General features: G+C 40.4%; 1 protein-coding gene across 2 annotated transcripts in view; it reads left to right on the top strand.

Annotated features, from left to right (window-relative positions):
• Positions 1-5,141: 5,141 nt before the first annotated feature.
• WDR47 (WD repeat domain 47) overlaps positions 5,142-26,622 on the top strand; it is a 35,890-nt gene continuing 14,409 nt past the window's right edge. Inside the window, exons 1-7 of one of the 2 annotated variants that reach the window (XM_081112024.1) lie at positions 5,142-5,400; positions 15,853-16,019; positions 18,580-18,663; positions 19,228-19,312; positions 20,917-21,719; positions 23,159-23,282; positions 24,524-24,702. In XM_081112024.1, coding sequence (XP_080968150.1) covers positions 15,862-16,019; positions 18,580-18,663; positions 19,228-19,312; positions 20,917-21,719; positions 23,159-23,282; positions 24,524-24,702 — 1,433 coding nt within the window. In that variant the 5' untranslated portion in view covers positions 5,142-5,400; positions 15,853-15,861. Of the gene's footprint in view, positions 5,401-15,852; positions 16,020-18,579; positions 18,664-19,227; positions 19,313-20,916; positions 21,720-23,155; positions 23,283-24,523; positions 24,703-26,622 lie in introns of both variants that reach the window. The other variant, XM_081112023.1, reaches the window with a different exon arrangement.

Genomic DNA, 26,622 nt, shown 5'->3' with positions numbered 1-26,622 from the left:
AACTTAATCACACTAGCAAAGACCTCAATGTAAGGTAATACGCAGGTCCGGGGGTCGGGGAGGGGGTGGGGGGTGGGCACTGTTATTCTGCCTAACACAGTTTGTTTGTAAAAGGCTCTAAACAAGGTGTCACTGAATTTGGTTGGTATGTTTAAATATTTTTAAATCCATAATAGCTCCCCTCCCCCACTTTAAGTGCAGTTCTCTCTTTAAAAAAGTCATACCGTTTTTAAATTTATTTTTAGAGAGCATGTTTGTTAGATGCTCAAGCAGAATGTCTAATACACAGCAATGATTCACTTGAAATTGTTGATTTGACTGTAAACTGGTCTTAAGTAAAAACGGTAATAAAATTCTGAGTGTAGAAATTTTTAACAAGGGGAGGTAGTTCCCTTGGCCTCTCATCAATGGAGAGAGGCGTTGTCTGGAGAGTCACTTGGCTGCTTTCCAAGAGGCCTCAGGAGGTGGCATGACTCGGGAGAATGTATTGTTTAGGCCAGATGATTCGCAGGATTGCAGGCTCAGAAACCGATTTCATCAGCATCTCTCGGGGTGGATCTCCGAAACCAAGGTCACCACACCAGGGTATGGGGAAAATGGATGCCAATTTACAGATGGAAAACTTCAACGGTGGCCAGCAAAGTCTTCCCTTCTCTAGGCAGACCCATATGGGAAACTGGAACATCATTATGAAGGTGGATCAAAATGAGGGGAGTTAAACAGATTCATGGCCTAGGCTTAAGGTAAGAGAAGGGTAAAGTTAAACCAGAAACAGGAATATTAGCTCTCAGGGCCCGGGGACCTACCTTCAAGATGGCCTCGCGACTGACGCTGGGAATTGGGCTCGAGTTTTCGCTTCCACTGACAACACCCACCCAAGCACCGTCTGTTTGTAGGCGTTAAGGTGATTGCATAGTTCTACTCTAATTTATTGAAATGTTGATCTCAGAGGTAATTCAAAAAGGACAATTTTATTGCCAAGTTCTTTAAGGAAGCCTTAGCGTTGCTTCTGAGAGCCGACAACACTGAGCATTGTGCCTGAAAACCAAGAACTTAAAAAACTTTTTTAGTTTTTATCTTAATAAGAAAATAAAGGAAAAAACAAGAACGTACTTTTCCTTTCTGTGTGTGTAGAAAAGGAAGCAAGAATTTATTGACTGCAGCAAAAACATACTTAGGAGAGGGAACCCAGGAAGGGCATAGAAGCAGCCGAAGAGCCGAGGCGGGCCGCTGGGGCTCACTGGGCAGAGAAAAGGGGGCCTTGGAGACAGGTTCCGGGATGAGCCCGGGACGAGCTGCCACTGCCCATTGCTCCCCTGGTTGCAAGTCACAGGAGGCCCTTAGAGGTTAGGGGATACGTGCCTGCAGGGGAAGGGGAATGGCACAGGTCTGCACCCTGGAGAGAGAAGGCCTATTTTTCTTTTTTAAAAAATATTTTTATTGATTACAGAGAGGAAGGGAGAGGGAGAGAGAGAGAAACATCAATGATGAGAAAGAATCATCGATTGGCTGCCTCCTACACGCCCCCCCACTGGGGATCGAGCCCAGCAATGTGCCCTGACCAGGAATCGAACTGTGAACTCCTGGTTCATAGGTCAACGCTCAACCACTGAGCCACACCAGCCGGGCCGCCTCATTTTCTTTATGGAGTTTGCCCATTCACATATAATGTAAGCGTTTGTTTAGGAGTCTGTCTAGACAGGCGCTCTGATAGCGCTGAATTCTGCCTCTGGGGTCCTTGAAGCTGCTTGAAGGAGAAGCCCCAGTGGAGGTACTTTGTTCTCCCAGAGCCGGGCACTGCTGGCTGGGACGCATACAGCTCTTTGCTGTGTGTGTTTATGAGTGTGCGTTCCAACCATGAGAGTAGAGCTTTTAAAGCAAGTTCCCTTACCCCCGCCGAACTTGCCCTGGACAGCTTGAGGCAAGATTTCCTAGCTTAGGCTTGTCCTCAGACTCCTTTCTACTATTCGGGGAGAACCAAAAACGTCTGTTCCTCTTTTTAGAAGCGAGGTTTGAGAATCATATTAAAGGGGGTCCACCTTAGCCTGTAGGCATTTCTGTCACAAGGCACCATGAGTCATTCTGCCACGTCAGGACCTGCATTTTCAAATGATACCTAACCTAGTTCCTGAGCCAGAGAAGGCCCTCGAATATTTGGTGAGTGATTGAGGCAGTACCCCGGGATCTAAGGACAGTCATTCATCTGAGAAAGCCTTGTCCTTTCTGAACAATTCGCTGCTTTGCAGCAACTAGAGTGAAAGACAAGCAGATCTAATCTCAACCAGTGTGGCCGAGTATAGAAGGAAAGCTGATACCTTAGGCTAACAGCTATTAAGGTTGTCGGGTAACACTTGATGTTACACTAGGAAGCAAATATACAATCAATGCATTTGTCAGAGTACAAGTGATAAGATGTACTAGACGTCTTGTATTTCAGTGCCTCATTTCTTTCCTCCTCCCATCGCCCTTTTCTGGAAATATAATGGTTATGTATTTGCTTCTAACAACTCTGATGGCTATTTATTGAAAGTTGAGATGCAGATGATACTATGCTATAGAATACGAGGGATATAAGACCTTTTTTAGTCCCTCTATTTGTCAGAATAAAGTCCGTTTTCTTGAAGCTAATATTTCCAGTGTTTGCAGAGTGAAGGAGAGTGGAAAGATTTTAAGAGTCAGAATGGTTAGAGCCTTGGCTCTGCTACATGTCAGCTGATAGACTTTGGGTAAGTTTTTCCCCTTAATTTCTAAATGGGAATAATTAACAGGCATTTAAAGGGAGATGGTGAGGTTTACATGAGAACATAGGCAAACACTTCATTTTGTGCTTAATGAATGCCAAAGCCAATGTAGTGCTATACGTCAGATTCTTTCTTATTTATAGCACTCCAACCCTAATAGGTGGTCGAATGTTTGTCAGATTGTCCCTGATTTGTAACTCTAAATTCAATTGAATGTGTAAATATTTAGACTGATAAGAACAGATACTACACTTGATCTTAGCCAAAAGGCCGAGAAGCGATGAATGTGTAAATATTTAAAAGGGTATGCATCTTGCAACTATTACTATTTGAGACTCAAGATTGAGAAGTGGATTTTCAGGTGAAATATACTGGCTGAGTGATTGACAAACTATTTCCAGGATATATCATATCTGCCCACTTTTTCAATACAAACATTATGCAGTTTTTGTTTTGTTTTGTAGATATCAGCCCCTGAGGCAACATGAAGTTGTGTTTATTTGTTGGTGACTTATCATTGAGAGGGTTCTTTTTTTTAATATATTTTATTGATTTTTTACAGAGAGGAAGGGAGAGAGATAGATAGTTAGAAACATCGATGAGAGAGAAACATCGATCAGCTGCCTCCTGCACATCTACTGGGGATGTGCCCGCAACCCAGGTACATGCCCTTGACCGGAATCGAACTTGGGACCTTTCATTCCGCAAGCCAACGCTCTGTCCACTGAGCCAAACCGGTTTCGGCGAGAGGGTTCTTAATGAAGATTTTCTTCCAGGAGTTCATCAGGACTAGACAATGGAAGTTTTACAATTCAGCTTTTGTGCTTGTAATTGTTTTCCTTGAATTTGGAAAGTCTTTTTTGTTAATCCTCACCTGAGGATATTTTTTGCCATTGATTTTTAGAGAGTGTGGAAGGGAAATAGGGAGGGGGAGGGGAGGGGAGGGGAGGGGAGAGGAGGGGAGGGGAAAGGAGAGGAGAGGAGAGGAGAGGAGAGGAGAGGAGAGGAGAGGAGAGGAGAGGAGAGGAGAGGAGAAAGACAGAGAGAGAGAGAGAGAGAGAGAGAGAGAGAGAGAGAGAGAGAGACCAATGTGGGAGAGACACATCAATTGGTTGCCTCCCACACACACTCCCCTGACCAGGCTGGGGATCCAACCGAAACACAGACCAGGGTTGTAAATATTTTTCCTAAAACCTTTTCGTCAAGCTAGCGCTTCTTTTTGAATTGGATCGAATTCTGCCTTTCCTGAAATGTTTTTGATGTTTATTTTTACTTAAAAAAAAATCGTTTTGAAAGAGCCAGGGAAAGAAACATCAACTTGTTGTTCCACTTATTTATGCATTCATTGGTTGATTCTGGCATGCCCTGGCTGGGAATTGAACTTGCAATCTTTGCATATCTGGGTGATGCTCTAATTAACTGAGCTGCCCAGCCAGGGCCAATTTGATGCTTATTCTTACTAGTCTCTTTTACCACATTGCCCCCACTTTGGGAGGCCCCAGGTCACTCTTGGCTATCGCAGGCTTGTGTCACTGCATTCTTCCTTAGTTCTACCTGGTTTTACCCCCCTGAATGCTTAACTCTGTTCATTTGAGCATCATGCCTGTTTGTGGAATACCAGTTATACACCGACTGTAAATGAATCGGAAGGCTCTAGCTAGAAATAAACGATAGACATTCAAGGGCCTTAGAGTTTGCAAACCGGGAACACAACTAGGCAATACCCAGAGTGTTTTGAAGAAGAGAAACTAAGAGTTCTTATCGATAAAAGTTCATTCTTGAGACGTATCAATCCTGCATGCTCCGCTTCTGGATTGGTCCTGATGATGATCTCCCAGATGCAGCGAGGTTTGGGTAATGGGTGCCCTCATACTGCACCGAAGGGGTGGGAAGTAGTAAGGTTTTGCTGCCCTGGACCTTACACCCAAAGGGGTGATAAAAACTACCCCTTCAAAGCAGGTTACCACAAAATCAAAAAGGGGCGAATAAGCTGCTGGCACTTTCAGGACGGATGGGGCTTGGAAAAACAGGAGGAGGCCAGGTTTACTTCATTCACCTGCATTCATAATTTATCCAGGAGGCATGTTAAGAGTCCATTCTAATGCGCAGGGACTCCACTGGGGAACGACAACCCTGGCGCGCTATTTCGGGACGCACGGTCGCGGGCGGCCAGGGGTCTGCGTCGGGGCTGCGGGTCTTCCGCCATCGCCACTCCCGCCCTTCCTCGGGGTCCAGCCAGTCCTCGGAGCGCCGGCCCGGAGCCCGTCGTTCGAGGCGGGTCCTCCCCTCGCCAGGCTCAGAGGGTCCTGCCCCGAGTCTCCTTTCCGCGCAGGCACCTGCCTGGCCGCCCCGCGCGGCGGGGTCCTGCGGCGCCTCGGGGAAGCGCGGCGATTGGCTGGCGGCGTCGGGACGGGCTCGGCACCGTTTGACAACCGCAGTCTGCGGGAGGCTGGGCTGAGGGCCGCCGCGCTGGGAGGGGCCGCGGGAGGAAGGACGGACTGACGGACCGATGCGCTGACGCGCGGCGGAGGGAGGACCGACGCCAAGCCGAGACCGCCGCCCTTGCGTTCCCGCCCCACCCGGAGCCGGCCGCTTCGGGCCCCGGCCGCCGGCCACCCCGCCGCTCTCGCCGCCGCCGCCACCCCGGGCTCGCCCCCAGGTGAGTGACTCCAGGAGGCGGAGGCAGGCTCGGTCCGCGCCGCACACCTCGCGTTGCCATGGTCACCCGTCGCCACCTGTCACCACCTGCCGGGGCTGCGAGCCTGGCGACCCCCAGGGCGGCGCTCGCGGGCGGGGCGGGGGGCGTCTAGAGTGGGCTGGGTGCTGACCCGGTGGGATGGGTCGCGGAAGAGGCCCCCCGCGCTGCGGGATGAGGACCTGGGAACGGCAGGGCCGATGCCAGGCCGCCACTCCCGAACACACCTTTCCCTCGCTGCCAGCCCGGCTCCGGGGGCACAGACGCCCGCGCCCTGGCTCTGCCGGCCCCTGAGCACCGAGCGGCCGCCGGGGTCGTGCCCACCTCGCTGCTGCCGAGAGGCGGGAGCGCGGCAGATGGCGCGGACTCTTCCTTCCTCGCCCCTTCGCCGTCCCTTCGCCGAGCCCGGGAGAAGTGGGCACGCCTTGGCCGGGAGGAGGGGGAGCTGCGGGGCTGGGGAGCTGGGGATCTGGGGGCGAGGGCTGCCCCGCGAGGCCGGGTTTGGCCGTCCTCACATCGGTAGTCAACGGGAGCGGCCTTTGGGGATCTGGACGCGGGTCCGAGGAAAGGCGGCGACTGAATTGGGGACGGGGTGGAGCCTGGGCGGGGGGCGCCTGCCCGGGAGACGCGGGAGGCTGTCACGCTGGCTCTCGAGGCTCATCTGGTTCCCTGTATTGGAGAGAGGGGCTGGGGCTGCGGCTCTGGGGCCAGGCCTTGGCCGAGGGGCCGGCGGCGGGGGCCGGCAGCGGCGGCGTTTGACCAGCATCTGATTTTTTTATTCTCTGAACCCAGACTCGCCTACCAACCCCGCGTGCAGTCTGAGCCGAGCTTTTTTTTTTTTGGCAACTTGCTTCCCTGCATAATGAAGGAGAAGCCTTTGTTCCACCCAGATTCATAGGTTGTGATCCTAACACTTCCCTCCCTTTGTTGTAGACTTCATAGAATACTTCAAGAAGTTCATGGCACAGACATGAACATGTAGTTCTTAATGCGCTAGAAATTTTTTTTCACGGTAAATCCAAGTAGATTTTTTTTTTTTTTTTGTCTCCAGTGTTGGCATGTGTTGGCATTGAAATTTTACTAGAGAGAAGCAATGCCTAAGGGCCCATTTTCCTTTATATGGCATATTCTCGAGGCCTCATTTAGAAGGAAGCTGTAAGGAACCGTAGGCTTTAGGGGGTAGGTTGCTTCCACACAGAAAAGAAAAAATATACAGGGATGGAAAAGACAAGAAATTACGCAGAACAGTATACTGTTAGCTTTAAAAGAACACCTTGAATTTAGATACCATTATATGTGATTTTTAAATTTTTTTCAATTACAGTTGACATACCATGTCATACCAGTTTTAGGTATACTAATTATGTAATTTTTGTGTGAAGGGGTTTTAAACTGTTTATCTCCCATCCTCCACCTTCCCTGTTCTGTCTCTCCCCCCCCCTTTTTTTTAAAGCCAGTAATAGGAATGTATCATAGAGAACAGGGGTATTACCCTGTGTTCCACTCACATCATTGTGTTCAGCCTCTTGTTTTTGAAATGGAATTTATCAACTGCTTACTGAATGGACAGCTTGATATACGCTGCAGTTTGAGAAACACTCCAAAATAAGTATGAAAAGATGCAGGTTTCCTTAGTAGATCAGTAAGCTGGAAGTCAGACAGCCAGGATTTAAGTTTCCCTCTGCTGCTGATTACAATCTTGGAAGAGCTACTTACCCTCCTGTTGACTCTGATTTCTAGATCTGTAAAATGGGGATAATACCTGCTAGTGTTTTAGTCTGGAAATAGGCTCTGAAGTTGAACAAAATAATGTATTTGAACGCACTCTGGAAAAATGGAAGGCACCTACGATGACCTTCTCATAGGGTGGCGCATTGACAAGGATCGTAACAATTCTCCGCTTGATCTATTTAGCATTTCCAGGTCCAGGGCCTTCTTTCTTACAGTGGTCTTAACAGGCTCCTGGGAACTATGGAGGTGCAGTTGTACTCCCCGCAGAGGTCCTGGATTACTGTGCTGACATGGAGGAAAGGGTGTTTCCTCCCTATATGTGGGTCAGGGATGCGTTCCTGCTTTCAGTAGGAGGTTCTCATATTTAGCAAATAAGGCTGTGGCAAATATCTGTGACTTGAGTTTCATTTGGTATTAAACAATCCTCTGTGTTGGTCATTGGTTCTTGATTTATAGAGAAATGGTTTACTTTGTCCTGCTTGACCTATGCTTTTCAAACAGGAGTATTTGCAGTGTTAGAGACAAGCTGTTATGTGTATGAGTATGATAAATCCGTGGCCAGGTAACATGGCACATACTTGACGGAGTTGTCATCAATTTCACTTGAAGACTTGGATACAATATATTGTTGTTGTTGTTGTTGTTGTTGTTTTTAAGTAACAGCATTATTGCCATAATATATTTTTAAAATCCTTACCCAAGGACGTGTAGAGAGAGGAAGAGGAGGGGGACGTTGATGTGAGAGAGAAACAGATCTGGGATCAACCTGGCAACCCTTTGGCGCACAGGATAATGCTCAACCAAAGCCACTCTGGCTGGGCAAAATATATTGTTTTTATGTTAAAACAAAAAGATAATATGGATAATTTCTCACTAATTTCTAAGGTAAAGTTCAAAAAATTTTCATACTTAAGGGGTCTCTGAAGATGTGTTCAGTTTCTTCCGCCCTTATGGAGAACAATTTAAGAAGCATTGCTTTAGACTTACTCAGCCAATGAATGGTTAATCACTACATAGCACAGGAAGGAAGTTGAATTCCAGTTTCTAAAACTTTGACATTAGGCTCAAGATTTCTTGAATCCTAATTATGTCTTCTTCTTCTTCTTTTTGTTTTGTTTTAATTCTTTGTTGTTTAAAGTATCACATATGAATCCTTTTTCCCCCATTGACCTCTCCCCGCTCGTTCCCACCCTTCTGTCTTCTTGTTTTTACCCCTGCAAATGTCACAATGTTGTAGTGGAAAGGTCACAAGATTATGATCAGATAGACCCTGTTGGTCCATTCTTCCTGCTGTACTTTCCGCTGTGTGTCCTTAGACAAGTACCTAATGTTTCTGAGCATTAGTGTGATCATCTGTAAAATGAAATGATAGAATTGCAAGAATTACATAGATAATATAGGGGAGTACTTAGCACAGGGCCTGACATAGCAGATGCACAATAAATGTTAGTACCCTTTCCCTTCCCATCTCTGCATCTCAGGATACTAACAATCCTTCAAACCCATTCTTAGCAGGAGACCATTACATTTCATTTGTAATTCTTTAATGGTACTCTTTGTATTTTGGTGTTTAGTTGTGTTCATTGTGTAGTGCCTACATTATGGGAAGTGTTAGTTTCACTGTATACAGTGGCTGACCAGACTGCACCTGGTATATTGTGTTCAATTTGAGGTGTTTTTTAAAAAATATATTTTTATTGATTTTTTACAGAGAGTAAGGAAGAGGGATAGACAGTTAGAAACATCGATGAGAGAGAAACATCGATCAGCTGCCTCCTGCACACCCACTGCTGAGGATGTGCCAGCAACCAAGGTACATGCCTTTGACTGGAATCGAACCCGGGAGCCTTCAGTCCATAGGCTGACGCTCTATCCACTGAGCCAAACCAGTCAGGGCAAGGTGTTTTAAGAGGGAGATTAACAAATGTTAAGAGGAGAATGACCGGAATGGTGGCAGACATGAAAGCTATTGAAAAATGGTTGAAGGAAGTAGGGGAATAAACAGGATTATTGTCAGATTTAAATATGTGTACGTTTTTAACATAACAAACTTGTATTATGCTGACCCTGTAGGCATAACTAGATGAAAGTCACAAGTAGATTTCAGTTCGATATTAGAAAAAAAAATACATTCTTACTTGTGGAAAAAAATGGAGTTCCGTATTCTCTATTGTTGTGTAACAAATTTTCCCTAAAATTAGTGGCTTAAAACAACAAATACCACTGTTTCTGAGGGTCTGGAATCTGGGCACAGACCAGCGGGGTGCCTCTGATTTAAGGTCTCATGGGTTGTAGTCAAGCTGCCACAGGGGCTGTGGTCTCACCAGAAGACTGTCCGGGGATGGTCTCCTTCCCAGCTGATGGGGCCTGTTCCTTTTAGGCTGTTGGACATTTACAATTAAATGACCTGGCAGCAATGTAAGTTTTTGAAGTGCTATTTTGTTAAGGGGATAGCTAGCAGATTTCTTTCTTTTTTCATTTTTTAAAGGAAAAGGTGAAGTAGTCCTATGTTGTAGTTTGATATTTTTTTCCCTTCAGTGGCTTCATGGGACTTCATTTACTTATCCACATTTTTACCTGCAAACTGGAATTGTAAAGCACCATAGTTCAGTATTATGTATCCTGTAATAGTTGGAAATTAAAGGGGAGTGCTTTTTATTGTGTAGGATGGAGTTGTGGATTAATGGAGCCTTTCTTAAGCACTTTTTTCTTGACTACAAAGTTTATAGTGGCTGTACCCCAATTTCTTTAATCTTATACTGCAGAATGATTCTTAGTTTTGTATGTTTTTCTTCCTTTTTAATGTGTATTATAAGTAAGTAATCTCATCGCAAAGGAACATTTAAATCATATCTATTTATAATTGGTTAGAAAGCTACCACTGATATCCAATCTAATAATAGACAAACATGGGAATTGACCGTACCTCCCATTGGCTAATCAGCGAGATATGCAAATTAACCACCAACAAAGATGGTGGTTAATTTGCATACATAGGCCCAAAGCCGTGGAGCGAAGACTGAAGGCGGCTCTGGCCCGAGCCAAGGCCTGGGTCCTGGGTGCCGGAGGAAAACCGGTGCCGGCAGCCAGGGGAAGGGAAGGCCTGTTGCACGAATCTTTTCGTGCAACAGGCCTCTAGTTTTTTTATAAAACTTTTTCCATATTTATGTTTAGAAATGTACATAGAAGTTGGTATATTTCTATTGTCAGTATATCTTTTTTTCTTATTGTTAACGTTTTATCTTTAATCTCAGATTTCTAAAAATAATTTTATTTCTGCCTCCTTAATACATTCTTCTAATCTTATTTCACTAAGGTAAGAATCAATATGAATATACATAGAGAGTCCATATGAAATTTAGTGTCTGTGGATATTAATTGTTATTTAAGTACTGAAATATTAACTACCTTCCAGCTGGTTTTCAGATGTGCTTATTATTATTATTATTATTATTCAGATCAACCATCCGCCCCCGCCCCCCGCCATACCCTGATCGGGGATCAAACCCAGAACCTGGGTATGTGCCCTGACCAAGAATCGAACTGGCGACTTTTCAGTGCACGAGACAACCAACTGAGCCACACTGGTCAGGGCCAGATGTGCTTATTAATAAAGAAAACTCTTGGGTGGGAGCAGCTGGAGAGAGGTCAATGGGAGAAAAAGACATATGTAATACTTTAAACAATAAGGAATTTAAATTAACAAATAAACAAATTCTTGTTTCCTTACCTTACCCAGTCCAGGTATTGGATATAAGTAAAAATGTATTCCTTAAAGGAAAATGTTTTTGTGGTATATTTTTACAGACAAATCTGTCATTTAATATGGAAATACCGAAACATTCTAAGTTTCCCCCATTTTACTTTGGATTTTTAGTGGAATACACTATAGTTTTGGCCCTACATAAGGTCTGAGTGGTGAGTCATTGTTCATGTGTACCATAGCTGGCAGGTCTACCTAAGATGCTGTCAGAGCTGACTTTGGCTAAATCATAGTTAGATTGAAGGGCCAGAGCTCTATTTTTTAAAATGGCTTTTAGAAATCTACTCTGTGCTTTTCTTTAGACACTTCTTCATTGATTTTTTTATATTTTAAGTTAACATAACTAACATTTTGTACTATATACATCTCATTTTTATTTATTTTTAATATATTTTTACTGATTTCAGAGAGGAAGGGAGAGGGAGAGATTGAAACATCAATAACGAGAGAGAATCTTTGATCGAATGCCTACTGCACGCCTCCACACTGGGGATCGAGCCCACAACCCCAGCATATGCCCTGACCAGGAATCACCCATGACCTCCTGGTTCATAGGTAGCTGCTCAACCACTGAGTCATGCCAGCTGGCTATCCATCTCACTTTAAAAGATAATTTTAGTTGTTCCTAAGCTACTTAATTCTGACTGATTTATAGCTTCCCTGAGGAGGCGGGAAGAAGCATTTATTATTGAGTTCTTTTTTTTAAAATATTTTTTTATTTATTTCAGAGAGGTAGGGAGAGGGAGAGAGAGAGAAACATCAATGACGAGAGAGAATCATTGATCAGCTGCCTCCTGCACGCCCTTTACTGGAAACTGAGCCCGCAACCCAGGCATATGCCCTTGACCGGAATTGAACCCGGGACCCTTCAGTCCACAGGCTGACGCTTTATCCAAACTGGCTAGGGCTATTCTTGAGTTCTTTTCCTCTGAATTAGAGAAAAATTTTGGTTTTGTAATGATTAATAGTTTAAGGAGATTAAAAGTGTTTATGAATTAAATGTTATTTTTAAAATATGTACAGTAGTCCCCCTTATCCATGGTTTCAGTTACCTGCAGTCAACCACAGTCTGAAAATATTAAATGGAAAATTTTGAACTAAGTCATTCATAAGTGTTAAATTGTGCACTATTCTGAGTAGCATGATGAAATCTCACAGAGTCCCGCTACATCCTGCCTCGACACGAGTCATCCTTTATCCACACTCACTGTCTGCGCTGGCTACTTATTAGCTGTTTTGGTTATCAGATTGACTGCTGCAGTGTCACAGTGCTTGTGTTCAGGTAATCCTTATTTTACTTAATAATGGCCCCACAGCACAAGAGTGGTGCTGCTGGCAATTTAGATATGCCAAAGAGGAGCCGTAATGTGCTTCCTTTAAGTGAAAAGGTATGTATGTATAGGAAAAAACATAGTACATATAGAGTTCAGTATTATCCATGATTTCAGGCACCCCCTCAGGGTCTTGGAACATATCCCCTGCAGATAAGGAGGGACTACTGTGTGTGTGTGTGTCTGTGTGAGTGTGTGTGTGTGTGTGTGTGTGTGTGTGTGTGTGTGTGTAGTATCTAATTTCTAAATCATATAGCTAGGATTTTGGAGCCACTCAAATGTTTCAGTAACAGGGTGGTTAGAAAAGAAAAATTCTGAGATATAGTCATCAAGCACATGCCTATGTTTTATATTGTATACAGCAACAGTGAAGTTTATAAGAATTAAAATTATGGATTGAGTGTTTAAAATATAATACATCTCTATTGGGAATTTCAGAGTATTAAATTAAAACTTGTCTTTTAAAATTAATTTTTAAAAACCCTGACCAATTCTAGGTTAACTAGGATATGTTTTCTGCATCTATTCAAAATTTAAATGTAGACTCAATGTAAAATATGTATTTGTAAGAATGAATTTCTTTTAGGTTTTATTGACTAAAATGATGGCAGCATTAAACTTGTAGTTATGATTTAAAATATGAGTATTGCTATAAATTCGTAGTAGCTCCAGAGTTACCTCATATTTAGACGGAATATTGAATAATATGTAGCCTATAAAATGTTAAATATCATTGTGTGTATTGAACAATATCAGAAAATTGTAGTCTCAATTCTGCACGAAGTTGTATTGTTGGTACATAGTGCCCTTTAAGAACTTAGAGATGCAGTGGGGAGGTATGATTTTTTTATGAGAGTTTAATTAGTGAAAGTCATTCCTTTGCTAGGAAAAATTATCTGAAGGTTTGGGGAATGCTCAAATTGCTAATCGTTGTGCTCTAGGAGTAATCCCAGGGAGACAGTTCTGAAATATGATTAGAATTCAGCGAGTGGAAATATCATTAAATTTACTGTCTTTTGGATAAAGTCTATGAGCAGGAGGGTAAGCCCAGAAGACAGCAAAGGGAAACCCAAAGCATGAGGAATCAGGTGGCTGGCTGCTGGGAGAGTTAGTTGGGATTGGTCTGTTTCCCGAAGCAGGCATGTCTTTATTGTGGAGGTGGCTGTGTGAGATTAGCTTAGTCTGACATCATTAAATATTTGAGTCATATAACTATCTTCCCAGGCACTGTCCCTTGTTTACCCTACCACCTTCTCTGTGTAGGAGAGCATCATCTGATGTGAGCATTCTGGTCTACTAGGAATTAGCACTTCACATTATGAAGAAATAAATTGAAAAAATAGTAAACAAATTGAAAAAAATAACCTTGTTCATACATATATGTGTTTGTATTTCTGTGAGCTTGCTGAAAGTTAGTTGGTCCTGTGAGAAAGATGTGCTTACAGTCTGTTTCACCGGATGTTTCTTTGTAGCTATCTTCTTCAAGTGGTTGTTTGTATTGCTCTGAGCCTTAACATTTGAAAACTGTAACAACTCGGACCATTTAACTTGTGTGAACTCATATGTAAAATGAGAATTTTGACCTAATGATCTTCAGAATTTGTCCTAGTTCTAAATCTTTATGAATTCATGACCAATGTGCTCAGTTGTATCACTATAAACTTATATCCTATATAATAAAAGCCTAATATGCTAAGTGTCTGGTTGTCCGTTCAACCAATCAAAGAGTAATATGCTAATGATATGCTAAGGCTGCTCAACTGCTCGCTATGATGTGCACTGACCACCAGGAGGCAGACACTCCAACCTTTAGGTTAGCTTGCTGCTGAGATCCGGCCGATTGGAGTGAGATGAGCCGGACATGCCCTGGAGCCCTCCCATGGTCCCTCCCCAGCTGGCCAACCTCCCGTGTCCCTCCCCAGCACCAGTGGGGTCCCTCAGCCTGGCCTGCGCCATCTCACAATCTGGGACCCCCTTGGGGGATGTCGGAGAGCCGGTTTAGGCCCAATCCTGCAGGCCAGGCCGAGGGACCCCACTGGTGCACGAATTCGTGCACTGGGCCTCTAGTAGGTAATAAGAGTTAGAAGGGATTTTAATTAATTAATTTAAAAAATATTTTTATTGATTTCAGAGAGGAAGGAAGAGGGAGAGATAGAAACATCAATGATGAGAGAGAATCATTGATTGGCTACCTCCTGCATGCCCCCCCACTGGGGATTGAGCCTGCAACCTGGGCACGTGCCTTTCACCGGAATCAAACCTGGGACCCTTTAGTCTGCAGGCCGATGCTCTATCCACCGAGCCAAACCAGCTAGGGCTAGAAGGGATTTTAGAGAGTTAAAATATCATTGTTTAGGTTGATAGTACCAATATAACTTAAAGTTGTATATTTTAACAAGCCTTGTTTTGTTTGGTTCTAAAATACAGGGTGCAATATTTTACATGTTGCTGCTGGACTATAAGTTTCTTAAGGATAGGGCCAGTGTCTTCTGAGTACAGGATAGGGCCTATCACAGAAAAGCCAATAAATGCTTATGGAATGAGTATGAATACCTAGGACAAGGTATTTATGACATAGCTAAACATGGTTTGTTTATTAGTAACTTTTTTAAAAAAATATATTTTATTGATTTTTTACAGAGAGAAAGGGAGAAGGATAGAGAGTTAGAAACATTGATCAGCTGCCTCCTGCACACCTCCTACTGGGGATGTGCCTGCAACCAAGGTATATGCCCTTGACCAGAATCGAACCTGGGACCCTTGAGTCCGCAGGCTGATGCTCTATCCACTGAGCCAAACCGGTTAGGGCTATTAGTAACTTTTTAAAGTATTTTTTATTATGGCAAATTTTCAACATGTGTAAGAATAGAAAGAATAATATTGTCCTAGTCCATCTGGGTTGCTATAACAGAAAACCATTGATTGGTGGCTTATAAATAGTGAAAATTTATTTCTCACAGTTTTGGAGACTAAAAGTTCAAGGTAAGTATGGTCAGGTTCTGATGAGGGCCCTCTTCCTGCTTGCTGACTGTTGACTTCTCATTGCATCCTCATAAGATGGAAGGGTTGAGCCAGATTTCTGGAGTCTCTTATAGGGCCCTAATCCCAGTCATGAGATCCCTGACCTCATGACCTAATAATCTCCCTTAGGCCCCACCTCCTAAAACCATCACTTTGGGGGTTAGGATTTCAACATATGAATTTTGGGAGATACAAACATTCAGACCATAGCAAATGAACCTCCATTACCCATTACCCTGCTTCAGTAGTCATGATTATTCTTGCTTCATCTTTATCTCCTCCCACTCCCTTCTTCTTGTATTATTTTGAAGCAAATCACAGACTTTATATCAGTTAATCTGTAACGATTCCAAAGTGTGTATCTCAAAGATAAGGACTTAAAAAATCATTGTCATACCTTTGTTACACCTGAAAGAATGACTTGGTTTTGATAAGTATTACAATTTCCACTTTAAAATATCTGAACTAAATATTTCCAAGAAACCTGTTGTGTGTACTTTCCAGACAGTTAGTAACACTTGGACATAAAGCAATAGGATTAATTTTTGTTTTATTCTGTTTAATATTTAGGCTACCAACATGACGGCTGAAGAAACAGTGAATGTAAAAGAGGTCGAAATCATTAAGCTAATGTTAGACTTTTTGAATTCAAAGAAGCTTCACATTAGTATGTTGGCTCTTGAGAAGGAAAGTGGAGTCATAAATGGCCTGTTTTCAGATGATATGCTTTTCCTGAGGTATGAATTCATTAGCTGTGAGGTGTGTGGCTCCTTTAAAGCAATGTTAAGTATCAATAAGGTAATATGTATAAAACAGATAGTTCTTTATAGTCATGAAACGGCTATGTAAGTATAATTTTTAAAAAAATGTTTGTGTTTATATTGGAACATTTACCAAACAATGTTTTCTGTAGAATGGTTTCAGTAGCAAGATCTAGAGGTCCATTAAAAAAACGGGAGTTACAGCTACGTTGTGGTTGTGGCATTGTTAAAAAAATATTTGAGTAAGGAAGCAGGGACTCCAGAAAGAGAAAATATTTCTGAAATATCATTTTTTAGACATAGAAATAAAACATTCTCATTATATAAACATATTCATTATAGAAAATATAGAAAAAGAAGGAAGAAAAATCACCCTACCATCTAGATCAGGGGTCCTCAAACTTTTTAAACAGGGGGCCAGTTCACTGTCCCTCAGACCGTTGGAGGGTCGAACTATAGTTTAAAAAAAAACTATGAACAAATTCCTATGTATACTGCACATATCTTATTTTGAAGTAAGAAACCAAAACGGGAACAAATACAGTATTTGCATGTGGCCCGCGGGCCGTAGTTTGAGGACCCCTGATCTAGATGCTCTACTAACAATTTTCTTGCATATTAAAAAATAACAGCAATTAAGAAAAAAACCCCAGCAATTATATTGCATTTATAGTTTAGTATCCTGCTTTATCCATTAACATCATAAGGATTCTGTATGTAATTGTAAATTTACACCTTAAAACTTTTCAAATTTTATTAATTTCCTAATGGTGCCTCTATTTTTAGACAATAAATTGTTTTCAAGTTTTCTTAAATAAATGCTCTACTGAGCACCTTTTTTTCTGTATCTTGGATTAGAACAAGATTCTTGGAAATGGAATTGCAGAGCAAAAGGGAATTAACGTTTGCCAAAATGGAAAGCTAAATATATCCTAACTTGAATTGGACAGAAAAAGAAAAGCCCAAATTTCTGGACAGAAATGTATTTTATGCTTACGTGATAAAAATACCAAATATCCTTGACAAGTTGTACAGATTCTTGGACATGTGGCATTTTATGACTTAGGAAGCCTTAAGAAATCAAGTGGTCCTAGTTCATAGAAAAGGAACTTTAAAAAAAGTTTTTTTTTAAATTGAGTGCAGAGAGGAGGAGGAGGGTAGAGGGAGGGGGGGACGGAGGGAGGAAGAAAGAGAGAGAAACATCAATGATGAGAGAGAATCACTGATTGGCTGCCTCCTGCACGCCCCACCCTGGGGCACAATATGTTAGGAACCAATCCTCAGGCAGTCTGGCCTTGTCTTTCCATTTAGCAGTGGCTCTCAAATACCCCCTTGAAATCTGTTGGTTTGTGAAGAAGTTTTGCTGGTCTGAGGAAAAATGCATGGAATTACAGAATAGTAAGTTTTTCATTAAACAAAATATATTCGTCTTAAAGGGCTAACCTTTGAAATGGCCTCCTTCCTACATTTATTTACTTATTTATAAATAATTTTTTTCTTAAAAGTTTTATATTTTTATTGACTTCAGAGAGGAAAGGAGAGGGAGAGAGAGATAAAAACATTAATATTATAGGGAATCATTGATCAGTTGCCTGCTGCATGTTCCTTACTGGGATGAAGCCCACAACCCGGGCATGTGCCCTGAACTGGAATCGAACCTGTGACCTTCTGTTTCATAGGTTGATGCTCAGCCACTGAGCCACACCAGCTGGGCTTGCCTACATTTTTAAATATTAAAATGCCCCTTTATAAAATGATTATATATTTATATTGCGATTGCTTTTTATTAATATTCCTTCTTTGCAGAATCGAAAGTTGGCAATCCTGTGTAGCTCCTCCTGCCATCCCTTCTTTTTTAAATCTTGCTGTTCAAAATATCCAAAAGGAAGGAAATTGCTGTTATAAAGGAAGAGTGGCAATAGGAATGCCTTGTAACTTAAAAGTTCCCATAGGACCTAAAGTAGGATAAAACCTGATCTTACTCCTTCCTGTTTCATTCTCAGACTGTAGACTTTAGTACTAAATGCCTCAAAGATGATTCACAATTTAGAGCAGGATTTTTCAACCTCTGCACTATCAACATTTTGTGCAAGATAATCCTTTGTTGTGTATGTGCTTGGGGTGAGGGCGTCCTATGCATTGTAGGATATTTAGCAGCATCTCTGACTATACCCAGTAGATGTCAGTAGCACCCCAGTTGTGACAACCAAAAATATCTCCAGACATTGCCAAATTGTCCCCAGTTGAGAAACACTGAGACTTAACCACACACTAGCCTGTAAGTAATAGAGAGTAATGAAAAAAACACATGTTAGAATGAGGAGTGGTTGTAGATTCACAAATGCTTCTCGTATAGCATATGTTGTTACAAATCAGTTGTGAAAAAAAATTTTTATTATGGTGGTTGAGGAACCAAGTAAAAAGTTCATCTCATTACAGACTTCAGACTGAAGCTTTAATGCTATCTTGTCATCTATTCTGCTTTTAATCAGTGTAACCCAGATTTGATAAATACATGGATTTCCCCTTTATATAGGCAGCTAATCCTTGATGGTCAATGGGATGAAGTTCTTCAGTTCATTCAGCCTCTAGAATGTATGGAAAAATTTGACAAAAAAAGGTAAGATTTCATCTGAAGGTTTTTTTTTTTAATTGATGTTTCATAACTTGCTATTTTTTAATGTGCTTATTGATATTTTTTAGAGAGGAAGGGAGCGCGAGGGAGAAAAACATCGATGAGAGAGAAACATTGATGAGCTGCCTCCTGCACACCCCCTATTGAATTTGATTTTATATTAGGTTACATTTGACATCTTCCATAGAAATTTGATTTTTGTTTAGAATTAATTTTGGAAATAGAAATCCTTCCTTCTAGTATTAAATTGTGACTACTTGCTACTGAAATTATTTTTATTATGGCTTCAGTGTGATAAGCTTCATAACATATTTTAAGAATTTCCTGAAAGCAAAGGTACTTATAGTAACTTACAATTACATTTGATTTATGAGACATTGGGAAGTTAAATTTTTTTTAAAGTTCTTTTTTAAAATAAATAATTATTTCTTTAAGACACACTTACCTTGTTTTATCAGCTTCAGGAACTTGAGTTCCATTTCCAGTCTTTGACATTGCTATAATTCAGCTTTTTAATCATTTTAATGCTTCATACTTTATTTTCCGTAGGTTCCGTTACATTATCCTGAAGCAGAAGTTTTTAGAAGCTTTATGTGTTAACAATGCAATGTCATCAGAAGATGAGCCCCAGCATGTAAGATTTTTATTCCTGAAGGTTTGCGCCCTAGTCTTGTTTCAGTCATAGTACTTTTTATTCACTAAAACAAAAGATTAGTGGCATGAGTTTTTGAGGTGTTTTTGAGCCACGATCGGATAAGCTCTGCTCCTGGGCAGTGGTAGTACTTTCTGCCTGTGGTGAGTCTACATTCGTCCCGTGACGCTGGCAGAGATGGTAACTGAATGGCTGGCTGGGGGGCGAGAACGTGCTCCCGTCCTGCTGAGGTGGTTTAGGCAGCAAGAGAGGTGTGACTTGATGACTTGATAGCAGTACTTCTCTCGTCACAGAGTGGATGTGTTTGCCTCTTCTTTCTCTCTGCTCATATTTCCTTTGATGCAGAAATGGTTTTTTGATAAAATGGTTATCTTTATGACAATATAAATTCAATGATACTAAATTCTTTTTGATTAGAGAATTACTATTCAAGTTTTAATATTAGTTATGGTTACATCTAAAACTAGTGAAACTTTTCTTAAGTGCCAGTAAGTTTTCATTGAAATAAACCATAAAGAAATTACAGTGAGGACTTTCATATATAATAGAGACTTGTTTGCCAGATAATGATGTTTACTAGTAAAAGTGAAAGAACACTGGATTGTAAGTCACAGCCCTAATTTTTATTGTCTTTGCCACTAATTGAATTACTTTGATTAAATATGCATCCTAACTTTTCCTACATGTAAGATGTAAAAGCTGGAGTACGTAAGCTGTAAGGTTCCTTACATCATTAAGAGCTTATGGATAAAAATAAACAACAGTGTATGAGTAATATCATATTTACTATACAAATTATTGTAATTTGTCTCTCAGCTAAATCTCCTTTTGTTCTGTCTCTGCATGGTTCTTGTAGCAAATGGACTGTCCGGTGTTCCTTCTCTTGATTCTCTTTCTTTCCCCATACACATTTTCCTAAGCAAGTTTGAGAATGACTCTTTTTTTTTTTTTTAATATATTTTATTGATTTTTCACAGAGAGGAAGGGAGAGAGATAGAGAGAGTTAGAAACATCGATGAGAGAGAAACATCGATCAGCTGCCTCTTGCACATCCCCCACCGGGGATGTGCCCGCAACCCAGGTACATGCCCTTGACCGGAATCGAACCCGGGACCTCTCAGTCCGCAGGCTGACGCTCTATCCACTGAGCCAAACCGGTTTCGGCGAGAATGACTCTTTTGCTTTTTGGATAAGCTGGAGTGACAGCAAGTTATATAGACAATTGAATATTGGTATGCTTCAGTTTTCATTTTTAGAAAACTCAATTATTACCCTCAAAATTATACATTTGAAAATAATAGTCAAGCCTGAATTACAACACTGTCTTTATAGATAAAAGCTTAATGTGCTAATTAATCAAAATAATTTAATCTTTGTATTTTAGTAGTGAAAAATATTTTGGTTTTTGCTTTGAAAGTTGTTAAATATCCTAAAAATCATAAGTGTATTCTGTGACACTAGAGGTTATCCTTTTGCAGTTGAATAGTTTACGACAGTATGTGAAGTATCTTTGTATTTGAATGAAACACTCTCATTGCTTTCATACCTGACATCTCTTTATAGTGATACCTTATATTTTCTTACAGCTGGAATTTACCATGCAAGAAGCCGTGCAGTGTTTACATGCCCTGGAAGAGTACTGCCCTTCTAAAGACGACTATAGCAAGCTCTGTTTGCTTTTGACTTTGCCCCGTCTGACCAATCACGCTGAATTTAAGGACTGGAATCCCAGCACGGCACGAGTTCACTGTTTCGAAGAAGCCTGTGTCATGGTTGCAGAATTCATTCCTGCTGATAGGAAGCTAAGTGAGGCAGGTTTTAAAGCAAGTAATAATCGTTTATTTCAGCTTGTAATGAAAGGCCTACTTTATGAGTGCTGTGTAGAATTTTGTCAAAGTAAAGCAACCGGAGAAGAAATCACAGAAAGTGAAGTACTTCTTGGCATCGACCTCTTATGTGGCAATGGTTGTGACGATTTGGATCTGAGTTTATTGTCATGGCTTCAGAATCTCCCCTCGTCTGTCTTCTCTTGTGCTTTTGAACAGAAAATGCTTAATATTCATGTTGATAAACTCCTGAAACCCACAAAAGCTGCATACGCTGATCTTTTGACTCCTCTTATCAGCAAACTTTCTCCCTATCCATCATCTCCAATGAGAAGGCCTCAATCAGCTGATGCCTATATGACCCGCTCTCTGAATCCTGCTTTAGATGGCCTCACTTGTGGACTGACCAGTCACGATAAGAGAATCTCAGACCTTGGGAACAAAACTTCTCCAATGTCACACTCCTTTGCTAACTTCCATTATCCAGGGGTACAAAACCTCAGTAGAAGTCTCATGCTTGAGAATACAGAATGTCACAGTATTTATGAGGAATCCCCTGAACGGTAAGATTTTGCTCATAAAAAATTAGGAAATCTCCACAAGTCTGAGATAATCTAATGGGTGGGTGTGGGTGTGGTTGGATGTGTTTTCCTTAAATTTTTTTTTTTTTATTGATTTGGGGGGAGAGAGAGAGATTTGTTGTTCCCCTTTTTTATGCATTCGTTGGTTGATTCTTGTATGTGCCTTGACCAGTAATCATAACATGCTATAGGAGAGCTACTGTGCTGTGGATAAAGTATAAACATTTACTTTGGAAAAAGTTTACCTTGTTTTAAAAAATATTTGAGGTGTAAGTAAAACAATATTGGGAAGCTCAATTATGTTAAAGATGCCACATGAAGAGACTCCTACATGTTTGATGTCAGTATTCATTTAAAAATATTCGAGTGTCTACTACATGCTAACACCATGCTACATCCGGGATACAATGATTGAGTTACTATAGTGAACAAGAAGATAAACAGGAAAGAAAGGTCTATAAAGGAGTGTGTAGTATTTTGAAGGATATTTTTTCACTTGAACACAAAACTCAAAACAAAAAGGAAGAAAAATAAGTTGAAATATGTAAGCTTTTGCTATTCAAAATAATAGTCTCAAAATTAAATGTCGTCCCCCCCGCCCCCACAAAAAAAACAACAACAACCATCTTTAGGCATGGGCCAGCGTTGGATTGGGAGTGAGAAGACCTGGACTCAAGTCCGAGCTTTATTTACTAGCTGTGCAATTTTAGGAAAAGCACTTCGTTTTTAAATCTGTGAAATGGAGTTCTAACCTATTTCACAGGTTATTATGAAAGTTAAATGACATAATACCTATGGAAGTATTGTATAAATTTCAAAATTAAGTCAGATGTTACTTTATGAAGGTCATTTGATTCTCTCTCTGGACAGTTAACAACTCTTACAAGTTCTGTTCGTCTTATGGTCATTTCCAGTTAAAAGCCTAGTAGCTAAAAACTCTTCCCAGGTCTCTCTACTTCCTCCTCTTGGTGCATGTGTGTATGTATGTTTAGGTACTTCTGAGTACAAGGCTCCTAACTAGTGATGCCTTTGTGAAGATGACTAGCTAGCTCTGCTTTCCTGAACCCTGTGTTTTGGTATGTCTGACATATCAAATGCTAAATGTTAATTGTTTTATTTTAAATATATTTTTATTGATTTCAGAGAGGAAGGGAGAGAGAGAGAGAAACATCAATGATGAGAGAGAATCATTGATTGACTGCCCCCTGCATGCCCCACACTGAGGATCGAGCCTGCAACCCAGACATGTGCCCTGACCAGAAGTTGAACCATGATCTCCTGGTTCAGAGCTCTGATGCTCAACCACTGAGCCATGCCAGCTGGGCTGTTAATTATTTTAAATTAAAATCTCTCTAACTGAAATATATCTTCCTTCATCCCCACCTCTTCCCTTTTGTTTTCTTGCACCTTTCTGGAAGAAGTGATACACCTGTGGAGGCACAGCGACCTATCAACAGTGAAATCCTGGGCCAGAGTTCAGTTTCAGAAAAAGAGCCTGCAAATGGAGCACAGAATCCAGGACCAGATAGGCAAGAAAAGAATGAGGTAATACTTACTACCCCAGTGTCCTTTAGCGCGGCCGTCACCAACCCGTGGTCCGTGAGGTCCGAATGGTTGGTGACCGCTGCTTTAGAGTGACTCTTTTTGTAAGAAGTAATAGTATTTCGAGTGAAGTAGAAAAAGTACTATTGAAAATACAAATGCATATTTGTACCAAACAATAGAACCCCAAAATATATGAAGGGAGAAATAGATAGTTATGCAGTAATATTTGGAGACTTAATACCCCATTTACAGTAATGGATAAAACACCTAAACAAATGATCAATAAGGATATAGAAGACTTTAACAACAGTATAAACCGTCTAGACGTAACAGACAACTATAAAACACCCCAACAATAGCAGAATACACATTCTTCTCAAGGGCACATGTAGTGTTCTTCAGGATAAACTGTATGATAGGACCCAAAACAAAGCTCAGTAAATTTTAAAAGATTGGAATCATGCAAAATATCTTCTCTGACCACAATGGAATGAAGCTAGAAATTAATAACAGAAGGAAAATTGGAAAATTCACAAATTTGTCAAAATGCAATAATACTCTTAACCAGTGGGTCAAAGAAGAAATCACAAGGGAAATTAGAATACCAAAACATACAATAGTGCCAATATTGGAATTCAGTAAATATTTAAGTCCTGTGAGTTTGAGTGCTATGCAGTTCTTTTAGAGGAGTGAAGTAGAAATGCTGAGACTGCTAAGTTGAACACCCATTTATCCCATATGAAACCTGAACTAAAGTATTGTTTTTGAGGGAAATTTTATAAGTTTCTCTCTAGAGTAACTTATTAAACAATTTACTTGCTTAAATTAAGTGTGTTGGACAAGGTTAATATTGTGTTTATTAAATATTAATGTAATCCCTCAGTAACTGTTTTTTTTTCAAGTAATGTACATAGATTCTTATTAGTCTTTATCTACATTCATATTCTCTAACCACGTTCCCTTTGTGACTACTACAATTTGTATTTTTATCTTGGGTTAGTTAAGGATCCAGGATGACCATTCATTTTGGCCAGTCTCTTGCTGTGGAAAAAAAGCAATTGACCAATCTACTTGATTATTAAGACTCATGGATGCTATTTTTCAAAGTGCAATATATTTAGTATTTTCTAATTGTTAAATATAGCTAATTATATATTTTATTTAGCATTTGTAGAAGTTTCTCTTGAGTAGGAACATATTCAATCACAGTCTTCTCAAATATATTTTTCTAAAATTTTAAGCTTCGAGACTCAACAGAACAATTTCAAGAATATTACAGGCAAAGATTACGCTATCAACAGCATTTAGAACAGAAGGAGCAACAGCGACAGATATACCAGCAGATGCTGCTTGAAGGAGGTGTCAATCAGGAGGATGGGCCTGACCAGCAGCAGAACCTCACCGAGCAGTTCCTTAATAGGTTGGTCTTTCAGTCATTTTTTTAAACATGAGGAATTATTTAAAAGCTACTAGAAACATGCAATAAGTGTTATTTTCCATGTAGGGTTTGAAATTTTAAGGTTTTTTTTTTTACATGTTTCGAGTAATGTGGAGTTACATATCCTCAGCACATCATTCTGAGGACTCATCTAGTTGAGCCCTTCCCTTTAAAGTCCTTTCGCATCTAAGCAGCCAGAGCCGCAGCGTGTGTGGTTCAGCAGACAGGCTGGAAGCAGACTGCCAGGCGGATCCCGGGGAGCTGAGGACTGAGGGAAGTTACGTAGCTTCTTCTTGCTTGTGTTCTCATCTCCTTCACAGGTTGCCATGAAGATTAAATGCGTTCAGATATGTAAAGTGGTTAGAACAGTACCGTCATATACAGTAAGCACTATATGAAGTGTGAACTGTTATTTTGAGTGCTTATACATACAGGTTCTTTTTAATTCAGTGTTTTTAAATGATTCTTATAATTTCTGCCAAGATTATGAACTTTTATTATTTTTAATTATAGGAGATACATGTAAAACATGTTTTAAAATGAATAAACCAGAATATGTATACTTAAATGATCGAGGGTTGTTGGCAGGTTAAATGAGTTAATGTATATCCACTTACTTCGACTAATTCCCGGCAAATAGTAAGTGTGCCATAATTGTTGGCTATCATCAGGATTGTGATTAGGCAGTACAGTGGTGACTGCCAGTTCTTTCCTTGGCTCAATAATGTTGGAAGTTATCTGCTTGACACTCTGAGGTTTGTGCAAGTCAGCAAGCCTGAAATTGATCCTGTTTTCAAACCTTCACACAAGGAATGTTTATAATGGTAACCTAGAGTCTAAGTAGGCCTCCAAAATTCAATTTGAGGATTGTTTTCTTATCACCTCTGATCAAGTCAGTGGCTCTCAGAATTGTTCTAATTTGATGAATTGCCACTTCTGATTCTTGGATGTCTTTTTCATATTCATAAAAATTATGCTTGCAATTTGACTTCCAGACCATTTCGTTTTCAGTGAAAGCAGATATTTCGATTGTCTGAAGATGAAGCGGCAAGGTGATCCCAGTAGTGGTGGGGATGTACTTCCTTAGAAAAACAAACTATTCAAAATGGCCTTTCCTTCCTTTAAAGACAATTATAAATATAATGAAAATTATTTCTTGTAATTTAGATGTAGTATAGAATATATTTATTGTTTAAAAGCTATTCTCAATTTCTTTAGAGGTAAAAATTTAAAATTATATTAAATGGTATGTTAAAAACAATCCATAGGATAACCAGTTCTATTATAAGTATGAATGATGTTTATCCTAAGCTTTTGTAAATTAGCTTTACATAAATTCTCTTAACCTTTTCTTACCTACTCTGTTTTCTAACCCTTTAATGTAATACTTTCATTCAATTTTTTTCTGGGTCCTTACTTTTATATATCTGAGCCTGTACTGGGATTTTAAAGTACCTGTCTAATACCAAGGACAAACCGAATATAGATAGAATCTACAAATTAAAATATGCATTTTCCTCTTAATGTTTTATTCTTCCAAATCATTCTGGCAACAGAATTTAGTTTTCATATTTAAATTTTGCTTCTTCCTTCCAAGGGGTTTAGAAAAAGAAAGAGAAAGAGAGTTATGTTATATAATAGATCTTAATGAAAAAAATCAGCCAAAGCATGATAGGATTTTTATTGACGGTACTCTATCATCGCTTTATACCTTTTGATATTTTATTTCTATTAATACTAATAATTGGCACCACTGATTTGGCACTTACTATAGGCATATTCTGCTCCTCCCAATCCTCTCCACTTAAATTTTTATTTTTTAAATCCTCATCCAAGGATATGTTTTTATTGAGTTTTAGAAAGAGAGGAAGGGAGAGAGAGAGAAACCTCAATGTGAGAGAG

The sequence above is a fragment of the Myotis nattereri genome (assembly GCF_964212035.1).
Source record: "Myotis nattereri genome assembly, chromosome: 18".
Classification (NCBI taxonomy): Eukaryota; Metazoa; Chordata; class Mammalia; order Chiroptera; family Vespertilionidae; genus Myotis; species Myotis nattereri.
This window is presented reverse-complemented; position numbering and strand designations above follow the sequence as displayed.